This window comes from Rhinoderma darwinii, chromosome 8 (genome assembly GCF_050947455.1).
Source record: "Rhinoderma darwinii isolate aRhiDar2 chromosome 8, aRhiDar2.hap1, whole genome shotgun sequence".
NCBI classification, from domain to species: Eukaryota; Metazoa; Chordata; class Amphibia; order Anura; family Rhinodermatidae; genus Rhinoderma; species Rhinoderma darwinii.
In genome coordinates, this window is record NC_134694.1 from 97,930,017 (window position 1) to 97,954,878 (window position 24,862).

Here is a 24,862-nt window from a genome sequence, read left to right on the forward strand (position 1 = left end):
CAGGAGCGGAATCCCCGAACACACAGGGATTCTGCTCTTTCAGGGAGCTAAAGTGTGGCTAGCAGAGCAGGGAGATTCCTCCCTGCTCTGCTATAGTGGCATCGCTACAGCAGTAGCAGCCACAGCAGCTGCTAGCAGCGCCATCGGCCACGGGAGGTGTCGCCGCTATGGCTGCTATAGTGGTAGCGATGCCTGAAGAAGCGCCCGCACGGAAAGGCGGCTGCTGATTCGCCCGGCCAGGGTGCTTTTAAAACGAGCAGGGGAAGGGAGCCAGCGCAGGGCCCCCTTCCACCTGATGTACACCCTGGCCCTGCCACACAGTACCCAGCATACAGCGCTTCGTCTGAATGGCATAAACTCCTCCTCACATGCACTCTGCGCTGTGAGGAGGAGAAAGCGAGCGACGTTAGACACGGCCGTCACTCGGGACACATTCCAGTGATGGCCGTGTATTACCCGGCCCCATAGACTTCTATAGGGCATGTCCCATTTTTTGACGGCCGGTTTCCCAGCCCGTCAAAAAATCGGTCGTGTGAATAGCCCCATTAGGGAAACCCTGTCGTGTGAGTAAGGGCTAACACTGGCTCTTGTGTGCTTTTTGTTTTTTTTAAATTTACTTTAGAAAGGTGGTAATTTAAAACTTTTTCATACAGAAAATCATTTAATATAAATTTGTGGTTCATCAGATTTCACACTGTTTTGTGCAGGAGGAAAATCTGCCTCAAAATTCAGTTTGGAATTTTGAGGCAGATTTTGCTCTTCCTGCACGCCGCTTTTCGCTACGTTCTCTGCTACTTTCTCTGCCTCCCATTGAAATCAATGGGAGGCATTTTCGGCCGTTTTGCGGCACGGTTTCCGCGTCAAACTCGTCAAAAAACTTAGTGTGAACTCCCCCCTAAGTGAGCATTTTATTTAAATTTGTTCTTATTTTCTAAATTTGTATGTTTTTCATAGGGAAAGAAATAAATCCAGACAGTACAAAAAAGATGATCTAACAAAGCAGATTAAAAAAAAAAAATATTCATAGAATTTTATATTTATCTTAAATCTTCTTGGTTTTGGGCAATTTCTTCAAGTATGAAAATTTTCATATTGCATAGAAATAAGATCTTCTAATAAAGCACTACGGGGAGAGGCACAATCTTTGACGTTCACCATTTTTAATAAGTTCAGTCGAGCATTTTATTTTGGGTTATTGAATATTACAATGCCTTTCTCACATGGGCAGCAAAGAAATACTTTTGAATTTCCAAATGTTGGCTGTATGTACAGTCGTGTGAAGAAATAAGGACACCCCATGTAAATGTTTACTGTTAGTCAGTTTTTAACCTCTACCTGACATTTGACGGAACTGTACGTCATGGTCCGCAAAGGGGAGTATAGAACGAGCTCACAAGCTGAGCCCGCACCATATTTAGCGGTTTTCGGATTTATGTTACAGTTGATACTTCACTGTAACGTCCGAAATCGGAGATGACTCTTAGGGCTTATTCAGACGAACGTATAATAGGTCCGTGTAACGCGCGTGATTTTCACTCTCCTCACACGGAGCTATGTAGTCAATGGGGCCGTGCAGACTGTCCGTGAGTTTCACGCAGCGTATGTCCGCTGCGTAAAACTTACGACATGTCCTATATTTGTGCGTTGTTCGCGTATCACCCATCCATTCAAGTCAATGGGTGCTTGAAAATCACGCGCAGTACACGGAAGCACTTCCGTGTGACGCGCGTGATTCGAGCAACAGCAGTAAAAAGTATGAATGAAAACAAAAGCACCACGTGCTTTTCTGTTTACAAACCGTGTCATAATGATGGCGGCTGCGCGAAAATCACGCATCATACACGGCTGACACTGTTAAGGTAGCTGTTAAGTACCTTTTGCACACGCTCGTGTAAATCCGTCCGTTTAACCACTTAGATGCCACGGTTGAACAAACAACCGCTTCAAATCCTCTAGGGGTGGCTAAAAAAAAATAATGTAAAACCGTTAAATAAAGTTTTTAGTATTGTACAAAAATTTTTATATATTGGTCCTTCTCGATGTGCAATTCCTATATTGTATAGATTCATTACACACTGATCTATTTCTAGCATTTTTTTCTTTTAATGTTGATTATGGTAAGTTAATGAACCCAAAATTTAGTGACTCAAAAAATTTGAATATTCTATAAGCCCAATTTAAAAAATGATTACCAAGTTAAGATGTAGTTAACGCACGGTGAACGCCGTAAAAACTATGGAGGAATAGCGGTCTTTTCCTATTCCACACCACACATTGTTTTTTCAGTTTTCCAGTATATTATGTGGCACGTTAAATGGTGCCATTAAAAACTACAACTTGTCTTGCAAAAAAACAAGCCCTCCTATGTCGACAGAGAAATATAAATGTGTGGCATTTGAAAGGCGGGGAGGAGAAAACTAAAATTTAAAGCGGCGGCGGTGGCAAGCAGGTAAACACAAATAATTCATGGATAACTTTTCAGCTGTGGAATGTGAGGGTCTTCCTGCATTCGCAGCCTTTTTCACATCCCCCCCCCCTCCAGAGTATCTTGATGGGATTTAGATCCATGCTTTTACTTGTTTTGTTAAACTGTGAGAAGGAAATGGCTTTTCCGAGCAAAAGGACTCAGACTTTCTATTGCGCCCGTACACCAATCGCTCGGAATTCCAAGGAAAGCCGGTCAGAAATGAAGTGGCACAGTGCTTACCTAAGCGCTTAGTATCGCTTCATTAAAGAGATCGATGGGGGTCTCTGCTTGGATCACCACCAGTCAAAACTTCTGACATGTCCCTATGACATGTCGAACGTTTTTAAAGAATGTACTTACGCTTTAAGGTCCAATTTTGATATGTCCACATATAGTAAATTTTACATGTGGTGTCCTTACTTTTTCACAACTGTATGATATTTATTTTACTTTTTGCTTGTGGTAAATATTAAGCTTTTTACATAGTAGCATACAGTGTCATCGTTGTATACTCCCCCCTCTCCTTATGTTTGCTCATATTGTGGTTGGTTAACTATAACTACTAACCCGCCTGCTCCACAATCCTTTCCAAACAGTGTGTGCCTGCGTACGTGTATTTTAGTGTTATTTGATCTAAACAATTTAGTCTGTTTACAATTTTATTTTTTATTTCAGATCTTTGGTGGAAGAGGAGGACCCTCACTTGAAAGTCTCTCTTGGGAGCACCGATATGGGTGTGTCTGCTCATCTCCAGTCTTCAAAGACGGGCACCACTCGCTTCTTCACCAGCAATACTCATAGTTCAGTGGTGTTACAGGTATGGCAAGGGAAGTGTTCAGATAATGAATTTTTAATATAAGGTTTTGTGGAATGCCCACCTTTTTTAACAATACAGTACCATTTAATGTATCACCTTGCTGAGAGGAATTTCTAATTTTATCTTTTGCGTTTGTGTAAACCCACATTATGTGAAGTATGATAGTATATTAAAGGAGATTTACTGTATATGTAGCATTTATTACTAAGAGAAATATTAATGCTTTGTGTGTTTGCCATGTTTGTAATGTGGTAAGCAGCAGAACCGTACTTTACTAGATGGTAAACTTGTTCACCACTAGTATGTGCTATCTGATTTCCAGTTCACGTGACTGGCTTATCTTATTCACCATTTCAAGGCTGACATGTCAAGCAATTAACTGTATTGGGTTATTATGGTGTTTCTGACTTCTTTTGCTCTCCCTTCAGATAGTAAAGAAAAGATGACATTTAAAGAAATTTAATTTTTACAAAAATGTTGCAGCTTACACGCAAACTAGTGGAGAAACCATAACAGCCTGACATTTCCTGTTTTCAGCAGCTCCGTGATCAGCTTTGCTGTGTAGACTCAGACAGGGTCAGCAAAGGGAAGGGGTTTTAATGACTGCTCTATTCTACTTTTGGAGGCCTAGATAACACTATACACACAAATAAGGCTTTGTATGCATCTCCCTGGTAACTCTGGGAGATTGGGCTTTACTCCATCACTTTCTGGAGATTGTAATAATTTTTGAAATTTCTCTGTCGATTTAACTCCTATTCATTGATCCTGCTACACTGTCTATACAGAAAATCCAGAAAGGGTGTATTTCCGATATGGTCCACAGGATAGGTGGTAAATGCCTGATCGGTGGGGGTCCGACCCCATCTCTGGCAGCCGTAAAGGAAGTGAGTGGAGCTGTGGCCGAGCGTGCACGTTCACATAGGGCCCTCTGAATCGGTGGGAGGCCCAGGGGTTGGACCCACACGATCAGATTTTTATCACCTATCCTTTTGATAGGTGATAATCATTAGAAGAAAACCCCTTTAAATACTTAATACGTAATCCCTTTCCATTTCAGTTGACTTTTCAGAATCTGTTACATTTGTGTACATAACACTGTTTCTGGCCATTATATGACTTGTATTCTTCATTGTATAGCAGTTTTCTCTATCCATAGCCTAAGCCTATCTTCTATAGCCTAACTGCTATCATGCCTCCAACACATTGCACATATATAGCAGAGTACCTCCTGCTCTCCTATCTCTTTGTAGCACACCCTCAGAAACCGCAACAACATGGAAGACATTATACAGCAGTGTAGCTGTGAATCCAGCACTAGGGTGAGGTAAAACACTTAACAAAAGCTGCAGCAGCGTCAGTGTGTGTCTCTTACTTTATTCCTTCCTGTTCCTCTCCTCTTCCTAGAGTACATGTGGCATCTGTAGCCTGATCCTTCATTGAGCTGATAGTCCGTCTTGTTTTGAGACCGATTTAGCACTAAATTCAGAGTAAGTGAAAAGTTAGGACGAAGGGAGGTGGTGGTGGTGGTGGTAGAAGTGCCATAAGAGGCATTTTTCTCTAGTAAGATTTATTAAAAAGTTTCATATATCCCGCTATTGATTTGTGCAAAGTTTGTTAAGTTAGTGACCATTTAAGTTCTTGAGCATTTCTATCACTCTGCCGCATAGACTTCCTGTTCAGTGGAGAGAGTCATGCCAGCTCCTTGTGGCATTTAGTTTACTTGTGTGTTTGCAAGAACTTGTCGTAAATGACAGCTGTGAGATGTCGCTGTATTCAGTACAAAGATACAGATGTGCCATAATCCAATAAAGTGTAGTACTATTGATCTGTCAGGTTTTCATGCGGTAAAACTACTGATTTTTAATATATTCTGTTATTCTAAAGTATCGGATATTAATCTACTGAACTTGAAGATCATCATATTGAATTCCTTTTTAGCGAAGTATAATGTATCAATGTATAAATGACAGATTATTTTGACCATCTGCTAGTTTGTGTTGAAGATTTTTAAAGGACCTGAGAGAAGGCTTTGTTCATATCTGCGTTCGGTGTGCATGTGGCGCCCAATGGAACCCATTAACTTCATGATGTGAACAGAGCCTTCGTGGCAGTACTAAGAATAATTGATAATTCATTGACACAGTACTACAAAATATTTAAAAGGACTCTCCACCATTAATTAAGCAGTATGTCTTTGATAGTTTTTTGCAGTTTTTTTTTTTGCTGATTGCTCTGCAGTTTAAAAAAAATAAATAATAATACATATATATTGTGCCATATGTTTTCAAAAGATCATATTAATGCTTCTGTAAATACTCAGGGCAGCTAATCAGATCCACAGTCAGTCAATCAATCAGATCCACAGCGCATTCAAACCGGGACACCATTAGGGTACAGACCCACATAGCGGCTTCTGCATATGGCTGAAGCCCTATCAGTAATACCCTGAAAAATCATGGGCCATTGACTACCGCAAGTGAACAGAGTTTTAGAGGCGCCCACATGCTTATATGTGGGTCCTATACCCTAAGGCATTAAAGGGTAACTAAATGTTCAACAAACTTCGAACCTGTCATGGCGACATTTCAGAAGTTTTGATTGATGGGGGCCCAAGCACTGAGACCCCCACCAATCGCTAAAACAAAGTGGCAGAAGTGCTCGTGTGAGCGCTGAGCCGCTTCGTTTTCCGGATAGCTGATGTAGCGGTGCACGGGCTCAGACTTTCTTTGGAGTCCGTACCCCGCTTCATTAATTCCTGGAAAAAGCCGAACAGAAACTAAGCGGCTTGTGCTCACACAAGCACTTCATCCGTCAGAAGTTTGAATGTTTAGTTACCCTTTAAAAAGAGACGCATCAGTATAGCAGCCGCTTATTGAACTCTGAAAACAGAAAAACTAAATTAAGATTTATTACATAGCGAAAAGGTTATTTAAAATAGATAGTGTGTGTGTGTGTGTGTGTGTGTGTATATAGATATAGATATATCTCACTTGATCATTTGTAAATTGATCTACGCTCCCATGTTGGAGTTTTTCATATATAATTTTCTTGATTTTTGATCTGATTGGTATATTGGTGTTCATTCTTTTTCGTTTGTCTCTTATTTTTTTTTCTCTCTCCTTCTCCTCTTTGATTTACAGGGGTTTGACCAGTTACGAATAGAAGGCTTGCTTTGTGATGTTACTCTAGTACCGGGTGATGGGGATGAAATCTTTCCAGTTCATCGAGCTATGATGGCGTCGTCAAGCGATTACTTCAAAGCCATGTTTACAGGTGATATATTATTGTGAATCATCATCTGTGCAGATAATGTAAAACTAATGACAAACCCCAATTCTACAGATTACAAAGCCGTTCCTATTCTTGAGACCACTTGCGGCACCTTATGATATTCTTTTGAGAAGAGCGTGCTATTGGTCAGAATTAACCTGTTAAACTCTTAGAAGTTTATATGAGGGGCACGTATAGTAATGTGCCCTGCTCCATAAAATGGTACAAATACAAAGGAAACATGGGCATTTGTTACCTGCCCCATAAAGAAATTGTACCTTTTTTTTTTTTCCCTTGGTGCCTCTCTGGTAGTTCTTTTATTATTACAACGTATCATGGCTTTATAGTCTCTTTCAGTGTAGTAGGTTTAATAAAGTGACATGTCATCTACAGGACTCGCATGAAAGACACTGAGGTATCATAAAGTGTGCCATATACTGCAGGGGTTGTGCGATTTAAAGATATATTTTTACATAGTACAAGTTGTGTTACTGTCGTTTCCGGTTTCTGTGCGCCTTTTTGAATGTGCAACAATTTGGCTACATCCTCCGCCACTTCATGATACCATGTTTGCGTTTCTTCTTCCTGAGTTGCAGTTTCTTTTCTTTATGAAATGCTGACGCGTTGCCTCGTTCCGATATCATGGATAATGCAAAGTGAGAAAGAAATGCACTTTATTATAAACAGGCAAGAACTTCTACAAGGAGAGCTTCACATAAAAACATCCAGGGTAATCAAAGTTGTGATGTGGGGGCAGAAAGAAATGATAAAGTCCTCTACTAAAATACTGTGATGCACAATGTTGCCTACACGAAACACAAGTCATGTTTTCCTTTTTAAAGGTTTTATTCCCATCTTCGTATTCAACATCCTTTATTAAAACAAAAACGTTCCTCCATACCCATAGCAATCAAGCAGAGCTCCGCTTTTATTTCTTGAACTGCTCGGGAAAAATGAACAAGGCACCGCCATTGGTTACTATGGGGTATAAGGCCGGTTCTTCCGTTTTGCTAAATTATCATTTTTTTTTTTTTTATTTTTTTTTACATGGGAGTTTATGGGTTACGTATTTCACATTATGCCTACAGTGGCATACATCAGAGGTATATGTGGGAAAACCTTCCCTACATATACCTCCAACGTATGCTGCGAGCGAAGTGCGTACACCCTAATGCCTCATGAAGAGAGAGGCATATGCAGCTACTCCCCGTGCGGCCGTGTAGCGCCAACTTATTTTCCCATTTAGAAGCCATATCTATTCTAGAGTTGAAAACCTCCGTAATACAACACCCAATGAAGCATACCGCAACTTCAGTGTTTAGTCGGAGTCAAACAAAAACCTTTTGATTAATTCTCAGGCGTACAGAGGTGCAGTAGGTCCCCATGCATGGGGGGTTGTACAGAGACATAATACAGTAGTGTGTGTGTGTGAGCCCTATAATGAGAAATGCATAGACTCACATCTAGTAATTTGTTTAGACCAGGGTTAGGCATAAATTGCGCAATTATAAAAAAAAAAAAAAAAGTGACCAGCACAATTTGTTTTGCAACTTTTCTTCTCTTACCAAATGTAAAAGTGATGAGACAAGTGCGGGTGGGTTTGGTTTTGAAGTAATCGCTTACTACAGGTTTATCAATTGGAAAAATAGGGTAAAAACGCCCAAAATTTGGAGGCAAATATATGGTTGGTTGTTCCAGGCTTAAATAGAATTTTAGACCAGCATTAAAATATGAATAAATCTTTCCCCATAGAGTTCACAGTTTTGGATTGAAGTGCTCAAATGTACAAGGAAAAGCTTTTTAATCCTTTTTTTTATTTTTTTTTTTTTAATAGGGAGTGACGTCAGTGATGTAATAAAATATAATTGGTTGTTTTTTGTCAATGTTTTTCATAAAATCCATTGTATGAAACCAAATTGTGTAGTTCTTACTTTCTTCACCTGCAAGCTGTGAATTCTATTTCTGCGGAAGAACATTCCTTGTAACATTTAAGCCTTGAATAATTAAAACTGGAATTTTGTTTAACACCTTCTGCATATTCAAGTGTCGACTGTGAACAAAAGCTTTCAATGTACTACATTTTATTTAACCAGTGCACCTCTTACGGATAATTAAAATAAAGTCTGATTTCTTGTCTAGGTGGAATGAAGGAACAAGACTTAATGTGCATTAAATTACACGGCGTGAACAAAATTGGATTAAAGAAAATTATTGATTTCATTTACACCGCAAAACTTTCCCTGAATATGGATAATCTTCAAGATACACTGGAAGCCGCAAGCTTTTTACAGATCCTGCCTGTGCTGGACTTCTGTAAAGTATTTCTTATATCTGGGGTAAGTCCACACAACCTGAGCTCGCCTTTCAGATTTACTTAAAATCTTGCAGTTTTTTTAATCTGTTTCTGGTTTGTCTTGGTGTCCTGAATGGGTAGAAGACGTTGAATGGCAACTATAACAGTGGGCACGGTCACCCAGCTTTCTACAGATGTCCGTATGAATCTTCATTCTTAGGGTCAGTTCACACACAGTTTTTGGCACTGATTTTGACATGGAAACCTCATCTGAATCCTCGCCAATAAACAGGCCAAATCGCCCCCTATCGATTTAAATATGAAGCAGAGGCGTTTTTTTTTTCCCCGGGCAGCTTTTTTTGGGTCACTGGCAGGGGGGAAAAATGTCATGCTCCTTCTAGCGGTTTTTGTCATCTGATCTCCCTTTGAAATAAATGGAAGGCAGAAAAAACCATCTCTGCTCGTTTTGAGCGCTTTTTATCTACGGTTTTTGCATTAGATTGCAAAAAATGTGTCTGAACACTGGCAATTCAAAATCTACCTCAAGTTCTAGAATTGTGAGGCAGATTTTTTTTCTGTCCGCAAAGTGTGAACTAGGCCATAGAGTAATTGTACAGTTTTTGGGTTTTTTTTTTTTTGGGTCAGGCAGAAAAAAATCTGCATCAAAATTCCTTCAGGAAATTCTAAAATGCCAGTATTATATTCCCTGAATTTTTAGCAATAGGTGTTTTTTTGTTTTTTTTACCTGGTTTGTAAAATGAATATAATGCAAAAACCACTGGTGGTCCTTGATCAAAAACCATTCCAAAAAATGCTTGAGTTCTGCGGTTTTGTTTTTTCTACCGCCCATTGATTTCAATGGAAGCTGAGTGGTGGAAACTGTTCCAAGAAAGACCATGCCAAAAGCCGCCCGAAAAAAAACCAAAAAAAAAACTCTTCTGTCTCCCATTGAAATCAATGTGGGTGATATTGGAGCGTTACTTGCTGCTGATTCAAAATCAGCGCCCAATAAAACTCAATGTGAACTGGCCCTTATGCACAGATACATTCCTCCATTCTCCTACCCTCATTCGGCTCTGCTTGTGTAAGGGCTGATGCACACACTTGTCACACTAGAAATCCATAGGTCCATACTGTATCTCTGGAGTGCACTGCTGCACCGGTCCATGAACACATTATTGCCGCGTGTATGTAGTCTAAGGTGTTATCTTCACTGTGGTCCTGGCTGTGCATTCATGAACTGGCAAGCTCAGGATGAACAGAGCTATAGATCTCATCTCCATAGTATTTGAAACTACTGCAGTACGTGGACTCGTGGGAAACCATTATAAAACAGAATTATTCTTATGATTTGTCCTACAGTGCACAGATCCAACTTGCTGGAGCGCCACAGCCTGTTCGCTGCAGGACGCAGTGTCCGTTATTACAGCACTTTTCTCAGTTGAGTCGGACTCAGACCCCCCCCCCACCAATCACATATTGGTGCCCTGTCTGTTACATGCCGTAACATCCTAAAACGGCTATTTTGCCACAGGACTGCATTGAAGAATATTGAAACGTAAACTTAATTTTTTTTGTGATAAATCCAGCCCCCCCCCCCGCCTGCTGAGGTCATCCAACCACTCTGTATCATTGTAAATTCATTGTACTAAAAATACAGCCAGTTTTATTCTGAGCAGTCTGATTAAACTTTAACATGAGCTTTACTTCAGAGAGCCGACTTTGTTCTAGGGATTAATTTTCTCTGACAGGTCAATTTTACATCTACTTCCCATTTGGCGAAAGTGCAATTTGATCTCATTTAATCCAATGTGGCTCATTCACCATAATGGTGCGAAGAACAGAATTTTAATATGAACTTGTCGTATTAGATAGAATTTTCTATACATTAATATCTTGATGGTCAACTTCTAATACATTAGGTAACTATATGGTCTCAGGTTCTTCTTGCTTTCTTTTAGAAGCTGTTGCATTCCTGTAGTAATTTTGCAGGACTGTGGGTTATTCAGATTCTCTATTGATTCTTGCTGTCACACGGGGTGTTTTTCACAGCCTTTATCTTTAGAGACCGAAATGGCCTCTTGTAAATTGGTTTGTGGGATAACCGTGGGAGGGGGGGGGGGGGGCTAAATGCCCCTCGACCCTGTATGCCCACACACTTATATGGGGAAATGGGTGCTTGGAGATGACTATATATGCACTTTCCACCTACAGGTCTTCCTCAATGAATTTGAATATCAAAAAGTTAATTTATTTCAGTAATTCAATTCAAAAAGTGATACTCCTATATTATATAGATTCATTGCACACAGAGTGATCTATTTCTAGCGTTTTTTTTATTTTACTGTTGATGATTATGGTTCACAGTTAATGAAAACCCAAAATTTAGTGTCTCAGAAAAATTTCAATAGTGTATATAAGCCCAATTTAAAAAGATTTTTAAAACCAAAATGTTGTCCTACTGAAAAGTATGTACAGTATCTGCCCTCAATACTTGGTCGTGGCTCCTTTTTGCATGAATTACTGCATCAATGCGGCGTGGCATGGAGGTGATCAGCCTGTGGCACTGCTGAGGTCTTATGTAAGCCCAGGTTGCTTTGATATCGCACTTCAGCTCGTCTGCATTGTCAGGTCTGGTGTCTCATCTTCCTCTTGACAATACTCTATAGATTCTCTATGGGGTTTAGATCAGGCGAGTTTGCTGGCCAATCAAGCGCAGTGATACTGTGGTTATTACACCAGGTATTGGTACTTTTTGCAGTGTGAGCAGGTGCCAAGTCCTGCTGGAAAAGGAAATCGGCATCTCCATAAAGCTTGTCAGCAGAGGGAAGCATGAAGTGCTTTTTCTCCTTTGCCCAGGTAAGACGGTTCTGACGTTGTCTTAAGGAATGTGAACGTTGTAGCTCATGTCCTGGATACGTCTGTGTTGTGGCTCTTGAAGCACTGACTCCAGCCGCAGTCCACTCCTTGTGAATCTCCCCCAGATTCTTGAATGGCCTTTTCCTGACAATCCTTTCAAGGCTGCGGTAGAGATCCCTGTTGCTTGTGCACCTTTTTCTACCACACTTTTTCCTTCCTCTCAACTCTCCATTAATATGCTTGGATACAGCACTCTGTGAACAGCCGGTTTCTTTAGCAATGTCCTTTTGTGGATTACCCATACTTGTGGAGGGTGTTAATGACTGTCTTCTGGACAACTGTGAAGTCAGCAGTCTTCCCCATGATTGTGTAGCCTAATGAACCTGACTGTTGGACCATTTTAAAGGCTTAGGAAACCTTTGCTGGTGTTTTTGTGTTTGTTAGCTGGTTAGAGTGTGACATGAGTCTACAATCTTCAACTTTTACCCAATATTCTAATTCTCTGAGAGACTACGTTTTAGGTTTTCATTAACGGTTAGCCATAACCTTCAAAATTAAAATTGAAAAAGAAAAAAAAAAATGCTGGAAATAGATCACTCTGTGTGTAATGAATCTATATAAGGAGTTTCACTTTTTGTTAAATTACTGAAATTAAGTTTGATATTCTAATTCATTGAGAAGGACCTGTATATTGGTTCAACAGCTATGGATCTATGCTTTAAAGGGGGTTCCTGGGATTTTCAAAAAAAGGGTTTTAATTGTGATCATAAAGTACAGTAAAAAATAGTGTAGTACCGTGTTAGCCAGAGACAATATGAAATGTTAAATACTTTTGTGTCAAAAAAGACAAAAGTATAATAGGTATGATACCTTTATTGGCTAACCATAAAAGTTCTATATGCAAGCTTTCAGAGCACAGAAGAAGGGGCCTCTGTGCTCTGAAAGCCGCATATAGAACTTTTATGGTTAGCCAATAAAGGTATCATACCTATTATACTTTTGTCTTTTTTGACACAAAAGTATTTAACATTTCAAATTGTGATCATAAAATCCTTCATGATCACAAACCCCCCCCCCCCTTTTTTTTTTTTTTTTTGCATAACCTCAGCATCACTCTTGGATATTTGTTCCTGGGGACCATTCAAAGGATTTCACTAGTAGGGAACAGCGTCGCACCAAGGTTTCTTTTTAGGTATGGCTTCCTAGAAATAGGTCAATATACCTATACCACCTTTTCCCTCATTGTTTACCTAGACACAGCAACTTGAGCGCAGCTGCGCCTGGTACAATAGCACAGCCGATTTAAGTAAAAGTGGCTGAATTGAAGTACCATGCACAGCCACATGCATATCTTCGTCACTGTGCCTAGATAAACCGAGGTGTTTTTTTCTTTTTATTTTTTTTTCTTCTGCTGATCAGTAAGGGTCCCAAGGGTCAGATCCCCACCGATCATAGATGGATGTCCTATCCTAAGGATAAGCAATTAATCAAAAATCTCAGGAAGCCCCTTTTATTAGGCGTCACAGATTTACAGACTATTTAGAGAGATGCACATTTTACAATATTTTGTAGCTACGTCTATATTGTGTGTGTGTGTGTCACTTCTTTTGGTGTGAGGTTCATCCCACTGCTCTAATGATGGCTTTCTACATTACAGACATGTCTAAGCTTCAGTATCTCGTATTATATTGCAAAAAAGCCTGTGGCTGCCTCAGAGGGGCAAAATGTAAATAGTAGAATACAACTGATATGCAAGTTGGCAACCGGGGATAATTAAGCCTGCATAATGTGACATGTTTTCCCTCATTAATTATCTGAACTTTTTTAATCTTGTTAATCTTTTGTATATTCGAGATTGATTTTGTATTTTTTTTTAACCCAGTAGCTGATTTTTTTTTCGCATTTGGTTATAGTTTTGAACATGAATGTAGAAGTATAAATGTACTTTCACATTTCTGCAAAGTTTGGCATCTGCCAGGGATACTTAGAGTTTTTGCCAGATTGCTCACCAATTCTCGAAGACTCTTTGGGGCTAATCTTCAAAGATTTAAAGGAGAACTCATCACTGGTTTTTCCTTTATGAAATAAACATAGAGTGTACTACACCTCTAGATCAGTGGTCAGCAAGCTTCGGCACTCCGGCTGTTAAACTACAAGTCCCAGCATGCCCTGACAGCCATAGGCTTTAATACTCCCTCCAAAGGGTGTCAGAGCATTCTGGAAATTGTAGTTTCACAAAAGCTAGAAAGCCGAAGCTTGCTGACCCCTGCTCTAGATTAAGGTTTCCCAACTCCAGTCCTCAAGTACCCCCAACAGGTCCTGACTTGAGGATATCCCATAGGGAGAACATTTGTGACAATTCCTGATGGACTGACCATAATTAAATCACCTGTGCTATACCGTAGAAATCCTGAAGACCTGACCAGTTAGGGATTCTTGAGGCCTGGAGGTCATTCTCTAGAGTGCCGTATGAGGAAAGTTCTGAGCTCCAAAATCTTTTCTGCAAATTACGCTGCAAGGAGTCCACAGCAAATAAAGTGCCATGCGCAGTGTGGGGGAGAGAAGGGGTAGAGGTAATATTCTAAAAACATTTAAGTATATAAAAGGCATTCATGAAGTTCAGGAGGATAGTATTTTTAAGAAAAAGTGGAAGGGTTTATAGATCCATGGAAAAGTGTTCCAGCAGATGTTTGGTGACGCATACAGTTAAAGCATTCAAGAATGCTAGGGACAGACGTGCTATACGGCTGTTATAAAAAAAAAAATGAAGTAAAAACGAAAGTGTTAAATTGTGTGTGTATATATATATATCGACCTGTAGGGCTTTCTACTTGTCATATGATGCTTTTTAGCCAATGATGAGGCAAGCAGGGTTTCTTATGATATTGTCCGAAATGGAAGGAAGTTCTTTCTAAGAGCTTACAGACATTGAGAAGAGGATAAAGAGGAGGCTGTGACAAGAATATTAAAAAAATCAGTTATTATATATATATTTTTTTGTCTAAATGTGTATTTTGTGTTTTGTAGGTTACTCTGGAGAACTGTGTAGAGGTTGGACGCATTGCGAACACTTACAATCTAAGTGAAGTTGATAAATATGTGAATAACTTTATTCTGAAAAATTTCCCACCCTTATTAACTACAGGGGAGTTTGTGAAACTCCCGTTCGATCGTCTCGCCTTTGTTCTTTCTAGTAATAGCCTTAAGCAGTGCTCTGAGCTTGAACTGTTCAAGGCCGCGTGTCGCTGGTTACGTTACGAGGAGTCACGTATGGAACATGCTGCAAAATTGATGAAAAACATTCGATTCCCTCTTATGACACCACAAGACCTTATAAATCATGTCCAGACCGTGGACTTCATGAGAACTGACAACACGTGTGTAAATTTACTTTTGGAAGCTAGCAATTACCAAATGATGCCGTACATGCAGCCGGTTATGCAGTCGGAAAGAACTGCCATTCGCTCAGACAACGCACATTTGGTGACATTGGGGGGAGTTTTAAGACAACAGCTTGTGGTAAGCAAAGAACTCCGGATGTATGATGAAAAGGGCCATGAGTGGAGATCTTTGGCTCCAATGGATGCTCCCCGATACCAGCATGGAATAGCAGTCATTGGAAATTTTCTATATGTTGTTGGTGGCCAAAGCAATTATGACACAAAGGGAAAAACCGCTGTGGACACGGTGTTCAGATTTGACCCCCGATACAATAAGTGGATGCAAGTGGCATCTCTCAATGAAAAGCGTACCTTTTTCCACCTAAGTGCCCTCAAAGGTCATCTGTATGCAGTTGGTGGTCGAAATGCCGCTGGTGAACTTGGTGAGATATTTTTGTTTTTTAATTATTCTATACAACTCTACTCCATTTTCTGACAGCAAGGAAGTTTAAAACCTTGCATGCAATTGATCTGCTATGGGAGCGTTCACACACCATTCCATTACTATGAATTATTTAAAGGGACTTGGTCTGTCGCCCAAATATAAAAGGAGTCTAACCTGGTATTTGTATGAGGTTTTAGGTCATGGGTTGGGAACACACCTCAGAACTTTCCTAACGCACACCACATTATCGAGAGGTTAGAATCTGAGGAGGGTGGTAAGGAAGGGGAACATGGAGTTCTTGCTCCGCTGACTGTCCTCCATTACGATACTGACGGTTCTTTACATATGCCGTCCTCTAGACTGCAGTCAATGGTTGCCTTCTTCCTCCCCGGTACAGCAGCCTTCAAGCTATTATTATTTTTTTAATTATTACATTTATGGACTGTCACTGTTTCAAGGGTCCTGCGTCTGACGCTGTTTATTTTAGATGTCCTTGTGATGTCTTTGTCGTGCACTGGTATCGGGATCTTGTGGCATGCTCTTCTTGTTATCGTTTTGTGTTTATATTTAGGCTACATGGGGATCAATTTACTGTTGTCGTATAGTCCAGCCTTCTTTGTAATATGGAACTTTAGAATTTCCTAGACACACCATTGGGATTTTAGGTACCCTCCGACACAAAGGTTCACAAGGTCCTAGATAAATGCACCTATATGTTAGACCGCTCCAGCACCAGAAAACTTAATTATATAATCACTTAATAGCCATGTTAGGTATTTATGTAACTATACATGCAGCCAGGACAGGCATAGACTTATGTCTACTAAAGTTAGCCAGGGATCAGTTGCAGAAGCCAGTAATTCAATTAGACACTGCATTTTATAATGTTTTAATCCTACCCGTGCTCCCATTACGGTGTTGCCACTTGATGGACCAGCTATACTAATGTGTGTTACTGGCCAGATCGTGTCCCCCAACAGCATTCATGCCTAGCTTCCTCACCCATTCAGTGTGTTTTCCCATGGATATAAAATCGCCACTCCAGCGTTCTAACAAATCTAGTCTCAATGGGAATTGCCAAAGAAATCCTAGTAAATTCCCAAGTAGAACAAAAAATAAACAGTGGACATATAATATTTTACAGGATATTTTACATTTTGGCTATTGGTCCACATTTATAGAGGTCTGTGTGATTTCAGGACACTATAATATGTATTGCACCATGCATGGATACGGATTAGTTATACCCTTAATGTGTTGCGTATATTGTGTTCAGTGTATAGTATAGATTTATGACTAACTGCTAGTGATGTTTTCCATGCAACTACGGTAAGTCTTTGGCCTGATGTAACTGGTAAAGTGACATTGCTCTATTTTAGTCATATCACTGTAATGTATACAGAAGTTACTTGAAGAAAAGACACACATTCATCAAGTTAAACCTTTCCCAGATCAATTATATATAGTTAAATGGTAAATTATTTATAACCCTCAATGCTATTAGTGATTAAATAAAGCGTTTCTGCCCTCTCTCTTGAATTCGGTCATTGCATGTGCCATTACTAAGTCTTCCTTTTCCATGGTTTAACTACACTAACTGTAAAGAATCCTTTTCTACATTCATGTCTGAATCGCCAATCCTCCACAAGCAAAGAATATCTTCTGGTCCTTTGTACAGTTCTTGGAATTAATAAATCATGTGCTAGTTCTTTGTGTTGACCACACATATATATTTCTACATGTTATAAAGATAAACTCTAAGGGTATGTGCGCACACAAAATAAAAAAACTTTCAAAATACGAAGCTGTTTTCAAGGGAAAACGGCTCCTAATTTTCAGATTTTTTTTTAATCCACTAGATTTTCGCTGTGTTTTTTACGGCCGTTTTTGGAGCGGTTTTCCTATAGTCTATGAAAATGCACTTCTTTTTCGCGGCCGTTTTTCAAAACGGCCGTGTAAAAGAACAGCCCGTTGGAACAGAACGCCGGTTTCCCATTGCAATCAATGGGCAGATGTTTGGAGGTGTTCTGCTTCCAATTTTTCGGCCGTTTTTCAGGCGTAAACGGCCGAAAATAGGCTGTGTGAACATCTGCGTTGTGAAAGTGTTCTGCGCCATCAGAGGAACAGAACAATGGAATGCCGGAAACAATAGTTCCGTTGCACGACGGACACCGCCGGCGGCCGATGGTACACATTTACTTTAATGGGTTCTATCAGCTTTCCAAAGAGGGGGCCGTGGTTTTACCAGACACAATAGCGCAGCCCCTAACGGAGCATCCGACGCAGATGTGAATGAGGCCTTGGGCATCTTTTTTCCAAGCTGACCAAGGCCGATTTTTATTGCCTCACATTTATACGAGAGCCCTTCCATCCCATTTAATAATCTGGTTGCCCACTTTTTAACACTCTCTCTTAGCTCCACTATATCCATTTTTCAATATGAATCTCAAAGTTGAATGCCATATTCGAAATGTGCTCTTACAAGTGATTTATAGAGGGGTAATATTACATTGGGATCAGTTTTTTGTTTTTTTATTCCTTTAAAATCTTGTTTGCTTTTGCAGCTGCTGCTTGACCTAGAGTACTACAGCTTAGCTTATTTGTAACCAAAATACCCATGTCCTTCTCTTGCTCTGTAATCCCCAATTTTATTTCATTTAATGTAAATGCTTTAATATTATGAATGAGGCCTAGATGCATTACTTTTACATTTATCTACATTAAGTTTCATCCTTCCACCTTCTTGCCCAGGCTGCAAGCTTATCAAGGTCTTTACAATCAAGCGGACTATTCTACAGTTTTGTATCCTCAGTAAAGGGTCAGTTTTTGCTATCAATCTCATCCACAAGGTCATTAATAAAAAGAATTGGGCCTAACACAGATGCTTGCGTTACTCCACTTCTGACTTTAGCCCATTTTAGTGTGTACCGTTTATATTGACTTTGTTTTCTGTCCCATAACTGATTCTTTACAATGCATATAACATTGTTCCCCAGTCCCTGCCTCTATAGCCTCAGTGCAAGAATGTTGTGAGGGACAGTATCAAATGCTTTTGCAAAGTCCAGGTAAATCATCCGCTGCATTACCAACAGAAACCAAGCATGTTGGTTAGACTTGACCTGTTTTTCATGAATCCATGCTAGTTGTCGGTTATTACATTTGAAACTGATCTATAATTGTGCCCTCCATCTAATAGAATTCCTTCAAATATTTTACATACCACCTATGTGAGACTTAACGGATGGTAGTTACCTGGTTGCACTTTTTTTTTACCCTGCTTATATATTCCTGTGGTATTGACCCTGTTCCAAGATGGTCTAGGAAGATGGGATATATAATATCAATTACCGAGCTCAATTCTCTATATACCCATGGATGAATGCTGTCTGGCTGGGGTTTTATTTCATTTGCTCAGACGTCTGTACTTCCTCTTGTTTCACACAATTGAATTTCTCGATCTACTGTATGTAGAACAGTAGTAACGATTGTGGGAAGAGACCATGTGCCGTCTGTAGCTTTTTAGATTTAAACTTTTTTTATTTTTTTATTAGTGGTAATGGATTCTTGAAAGGAAACCATAAAATCTTCACAGCCACCAATAACACTAAAATTGTGTTACGTGCTTTATGCGTGGTACATGTTGTTCCATCTCTAGAACTTGTTCCTACTTTTTATTTAAAAAGTGCTGTGTGTATGTGTGTGAATCTTCATAGATCTTACCTGTTCATATTCTATGCTTTATAAATTGTCCTGAAAAATTGTAAAAAAAAGACCTTTATTAGGTTTTTTAATGCAAAGATAGACCACTTATAAATTTGTAGTCTCTTAGGCCAAGTAAAAAAAAAAATCTTTAAATCTCAAATACAGAAGACATATGGCTGTTAGAATTCATGGCTTAGATACATATCATCAGGCCTGGACACATTAGTCAGATCTAGGAGCCAGCTCAAAGTGTAGAACCAGCAACGACACTGTATGGCTGGGTCGGCAATGCAACCAGGGGCTTACACGTCATTTAAGGATTTTACTTGCCCTACCCCAGTAGTCGGATTAGAGCTCTCTTGGTAGTTACAGAAGTTGCACCACCCCATTTTCATAGTAAAAATTGTCCCACGCCCTGCACTCTATGTTCCAAGTTGTCACAGCAGCCCCCCATTTCTACAGTAGTCACAGAAACCTCCCCCCCCCATCTGAAAATAGGCAGTAATAATAAGTCCCTACCCCCAGTAGTTACAGCATGGCCTCTCCCTTCCCCTGCATTGTGCAATCAGTGGCATATTTTGTTTTCATTTATAAATATATTCTATCATTTTTTTTTTTCTTTGGTGAACATACTGTTTGTATCGCATTTATATAGAAAATAGCTAAGAAATAAAACTTATGATGACTTTCAAGTATTATAAATCCAGTTTTTTATTCGGCAAGCACCTGAGAAGTCAGCAGAATCGGGATAAGGGGTGTAATGCTTTGTGTGCACCTGCTTATTGATTTATGGGCCTTTGTGCCGGAATGTGCACATTGCTTCATTCTTGATTATCCCCTCAAGCTACAACAATGCTTTTGAAGCCAATTTCTTTATTCTAGCAAAGCAGCGTCCTGGACTGCATTGATTTAAGGGAAAAACTCCTGGCAAATAATGTATTATAGTTTGTCGTTTTTGTACACCCAAGGGTTCCGATTATTCATGGGTACATGATGTTCTCCTAAAATATTTAATGTCGTTTGCCATTGGAGATGTCTGGGATTGCTACTAGTAAAATGTTTAATCTATGGGTCCCATAAACAACTCCTAGCCTGACGTGAGATTACCTTCCCTATGTTATAGTGAGGTGTATGACTAGTAATAGTTGCTGTAGTCATTCCCCTGATTTATCAATACTGACAGAAAATATGTGGAAACATAATGTTTTGGGAAAAGGACTGATTTTCTGCCTTGAGTCCGGACTTAGCCAAAAGTGTTAGAGGACCTGTCCCTAGGTTATAGAAGTTGAGCTGGTTAACTGACCTGAATAGCGCTGTTCCACAAATATGGCCCACTGGTTTCTTGGCTCCCTATATGCAAATTTGCTGTAGTTGGCCAACAGGGTGGCACTGGCTTCCCTGCCTCTGATGCTGACCTATCAGCGTGAGTCATCTTTGGGCTAGTTCACACCCTGTTGGCTAACTACAGCAAATTAGCATAGAGGGAGCCAACCTAAGAGGGCCCAAGAAAAAAGAAAAACCAGCGCTGTAATCGGGGAGTCAGCGCTATTCACGTCAGTAATTCAGTTCAACTTGTATGACTTAGTGAAAGGTCCTCTTTAAGGTGAAGCTCTTGTTTGAGTTACTTTAATAATTTTATTACAACGGTAATTCGGTTCTTATTATTGGTCACTTCCTTGACAATTGGGAGCGATCTGATAATCCGCAATTTGCTCCAGAAGGATGAAAACAAAGTATCGGACAATGACGACCAATGATAACTCTACGCTCTACTGACGAGGAGCAATTGCAATTTCCGAAAAAGTACTGTCCACAGATGGGTGTCTCTCGTTTATGGGCTAACTGGCTACCCATTTGGAATTGAAACTTTTTTTTTTTTGTACAAAACTTATTTGCTATAACAAACAACATAAACATTTTCTAGTCAAGCTGCAATTATTTCTTTGAAAATGGGTGAATCAAAGGATAACCTTTTAGGAAATTTTTTGCCTAACTATTTGGGTTGTTTTCTTTTGAGTTGTTGGCCATTTCCTATTGATGGCCACTTAACCGGTTAAGGACTAGGCTGTTTTACAGCTAAATGACCAGAGCAAATTTCACAATTTTGCTATGCGCTTCTTTAGATGACTATAACTCAGCAGGTGAATAAAGTTCATCTTTGAATTTTACACTCTTTTTAAAGGACAGATAGGGCTTTGTTTTAGTGGCATTTGTCAGTATATATAATTTTATTTTTTTTTCTCTAAAGTCGGCAAAATTGGAAAAAAATGCAAGAATTTAACAATTGCGTCGGTTTATGCTAGCATTTTTCACACACGGTATAGACCACGGCCAAAATTCATCTCCTTTCACGTTCTTCCACTTCTCCCGTGCATGGGGATACCAAATATGTGTGCCTTATTCGCTGTGCGGGCATGTGCCAGGGCTTGGCATAAAAGGAGGCTTTTTGGCCTTTTCGGTCCAGGAATTTTGCATTTGATTTTAGAGCCGCATACTGTTTTCTGGGGGGCCTAATGCTGCTGAAACATTAGAAACACCCCATAAATGACTTCATTCACACAAGTAGACCCCACAAGGTTTCCTTCAAGGGGTTTATCATATTTTTAGACAGTCCAGTTTTCTTCTGAAAGTTTCTTGAATAAGATGGATCAAAATAAAATTAGCAATTTTTTAGCAAATGCGTTAGTTTATACCAGCATTTTTCACACACGGTATAGACCACGGTCAAAATTAATCTCCGTTCACATTCTGCCACTTCTCCCGTGCATGGGGATACCAAATATGTGGCCTTATTTATCACATAGAGATGTAGGAGGGCGGAGGATAGAAGATTATTTCACAAATCGCTTTTTTTCAAAGCTGGTTTTACAAAACTCAACAGAGTTTCTATAACACTTCCAAAATATCTGCTCTTGAAGCAGAAATCCCAAAATATTCATCTAGGGGTATAATGAATTTATTTTTTGGGGTTTTCTAAAATAAGAAATTGCAGGTTAATGCAAATGGAGCTCTCCAGCAGATGAACTTTAGAAAACATCAAACATGACATCCACCCCCCACCCATTCCCTCCCTCACCCTTGGAGTAAAATCAGGGGAAAAATAAAAACGTAATGTAGGGCAAATATATTTTCAACAAATTAAAATCTAATAATTCAGAACAGTGTGGTATTTTTTAAAACATGGCTCAATGCACAGGCCTGGTTGCGAGGGACATGAGGGACAGAAATATCGGGAATCTTTGCGGTGCCCGTCTTTTCTGCAGACGCGGCACTTTTTCTGGGGGTTGCTTCTGGTTGCTGTTGGGGGAATCCGACTGATGAAGTGTCTTTCAGTCAGTCGCGTGACATCCTCAGACTGGGGGCATTCTCGGGTGTCCTGAACATCAAAAATGAGGCCTTCAATAATTTTTTCCTGGAAATCCAGGTATGTGTCTCTGCCTCTGTTTTTTTTATACAGCACAAATGAGTTGTGGATTGCCACCTGTAACAAATAAATGGCCACCTTTTTGTACCAGGTTTTAGTTTTGCGTTTTACTAAATAGGGCTGTAAAACCTGGTCGCTTAAATCCACCCCCCCCCATGTACTTGTTATATTCGGACACGCTCACTGGTTTGTGCTTGTCCGATGTTGCCCCTCTTTCCCTCACTGCCACTGTTCCTGCGGTATGAATCGTGCTTAGCACATACACATCTTTGCGATCCCTGAACTTGACCGCCAGCAATTCTTCAGATGCATAAGCACAGGAGTCCCCCTTTACCATGCGCTTCCCCACTAATTGCTGTGGAAAACCAATTCGGTTTTTGCGCATGGTACCACGTGCCCCAGTCCTTGCAGCATGCAAATGCCTAAACAGGGGCACACTGGAATAAAAATTATCACAGTACAGGTGGTACCCCTTGTGAAGCAGAGGCTGCATTATCTCCCACACAATCTTACTGCTGGTGGAAAGATCAGGGGGGCATCCAGGAACATTTATTGTGCGGTCCCGCCCTTCATAAATCCTGAAGGCGGTGGTATATCCTGACCCGCTTTCACACAATTTGTAGAGCTTAACGCCATATCTTGCCCTTTTTGAAGGTAGATATTGGCGAAAGCTAAGTCTGCCATGAAAGTTGAGGAGGGATTCGTCCACACTTACATTCTGCTCAGGGGTGTAGAGTTGCAGAAATAAATTATTCAGGGAATTTATTAGCGGTCTTATTTTGAACAACCGATCCCGGTTTGCATCGGTACTTGGGGGGGCCTGTGCGTTGTCATTGAAGTAGAGGAACCTCATTATTGTCTCCTAACGAGACCTGGGCATTACTGCAGAATATACTGGGGTGGCTTGGGCGGGTCTGGTTGACCAGTAAGACCTAATGGAGGGCTTTTTGACAATACCCATATTTAGGGTGAGCCCCAAAAAATTTTTTAATTCCTGCAAATTGGTGGGCGTCCAATCTCTGGCATGGGTGGATGAAGGTTTCTGCCTTATATATTGCGTGGCATATAAATTTGTTTCGTGGACAATCTGATTTAGGATGTCGTCCGTTATAAATAAATGGAAGTAATCCATTTGGACAAAATTTGTATTGTCCACGGTTATGCCAGGAGTGGCAGTAAATCCGTGGATTCTAGGCCCAAAAGATGGGGCAGGTGCCCATACAAGAGCCTGGACTGGAGGGACCAGGCTGTCCCGTGCTACAGCGCTACTTGGCCCTGCGCTTTCATGTTCTGCAGTTTCGACTGCATCAGGGACAACGTCCCCTGAAGATGAACCTGAAGTGACGCTGTCATCGTCACTGCCCAAAACAGGTTCCATCTCGGACGCCATCTCTGATGCGGTCTCCGACTCAGACCACAGCATGGCGTATGCCTCCTCGGCGCTAAACAACTTCCTCGCCATAACGTAACTAACACTAAACAAATTTTTATTTTTTTTATAAAACACACAAACTAACTGCTATATATATCTACACTACCGCTAACAAAAAAATAAACCGCTATTGCTATATATATTATATATATGTGGATATATATATAATTATATACTCCCTACCTGCCTATTCTAATAGAATAAAAGAAAGAAAGGTAGATAGATAGAAAAAAAGATAGATGGATAGATAGATTGTATAGATAGATAGAAATCTATCTATACAGAGAATGTTTTAGTGTAACTGTAACCTTCTGGCAGCAATTCTCCCGAGTCTCTTCTTCTCCTCAAACTGAAACAATGTTTGAGGAGAAGAAAAGAGGCAGGAGATTTACTGCCAGAAAAGTCAAAATAAAACAAATGTGGTCGCTGTGATAGGTTTTCACAGCGACCACATGATCAGGGACCATCAGATTGGTCCCTGATACTCTGCCCAGTGCCCAGAGCTGTTGGTAACAGCGTGGGCACAGGGCTGTGTGCACGCGATCGCGTGCACACTGTTTTATAAGCAGGAATGCATGTGATCGCTGTGATTGGTTGTCACAGCGACCACATGTTCAGGGACCATCAGATTGGTCCCTGATACTCTGCCCAGTGCCCAGAGCTGTTGGTAACAGCGAGGGCACAGGGCTGTGTGCACGCGATCGCGTGCACACTGTTTTCTATGCAGAAATGCATGTGATCGCTGTGATTGGTTGTCACAGCGATCACAT

General features: G+C 40.3%; 1 protein-coding gene and 1 long non-coding RNA gene across 8 annotated transcripts in view; one reads left to right on the top strand and one right to left on the bottom strand.

Annotated features, from left to right (window-relative positions):
* The window catches only part of LOC142658775 (uncharacterized), a 322,308-nt gene that overhangs the window by 170,352 nt on the left and 127,094 nt on the right, over window positions 1–24,862 (bottom strand). The gene's annotated exons all lie outside the window — the stretch shown is intronic.
* KLHL13 (kelch like family member 13) overlaps window positions 1–24,862 on the top strand; it is a 74,160-nt gene that overhangs the window by 35,275 nt on the left and 14,023 nt on the right. For all 7 annotated transcript variants that reach the window (XM_075835972.1, XM_075835971.1, XM_075835970.1 and 4 more), the window contains 4 exons: window positions 3,143–3,284; window positions 6,428–6,560; window positions 8,697–8,893; window positions 14,737–15,532. In XM_075835972.1, the coding sequence (XP_075692087.1) occupies window positions 3,143–3,284; window positions 6,428–6,560; window positions 8,697–8,893; window positions 14,737–15,532 (1,268 nt within the window). The remainder of the gene's footprint in view (window positions 1–3,142; window positions 3,285–6,427; window positions 6,561–8,696; window positions 8,894–14,736; window positions 15,533–24,862) is intronic.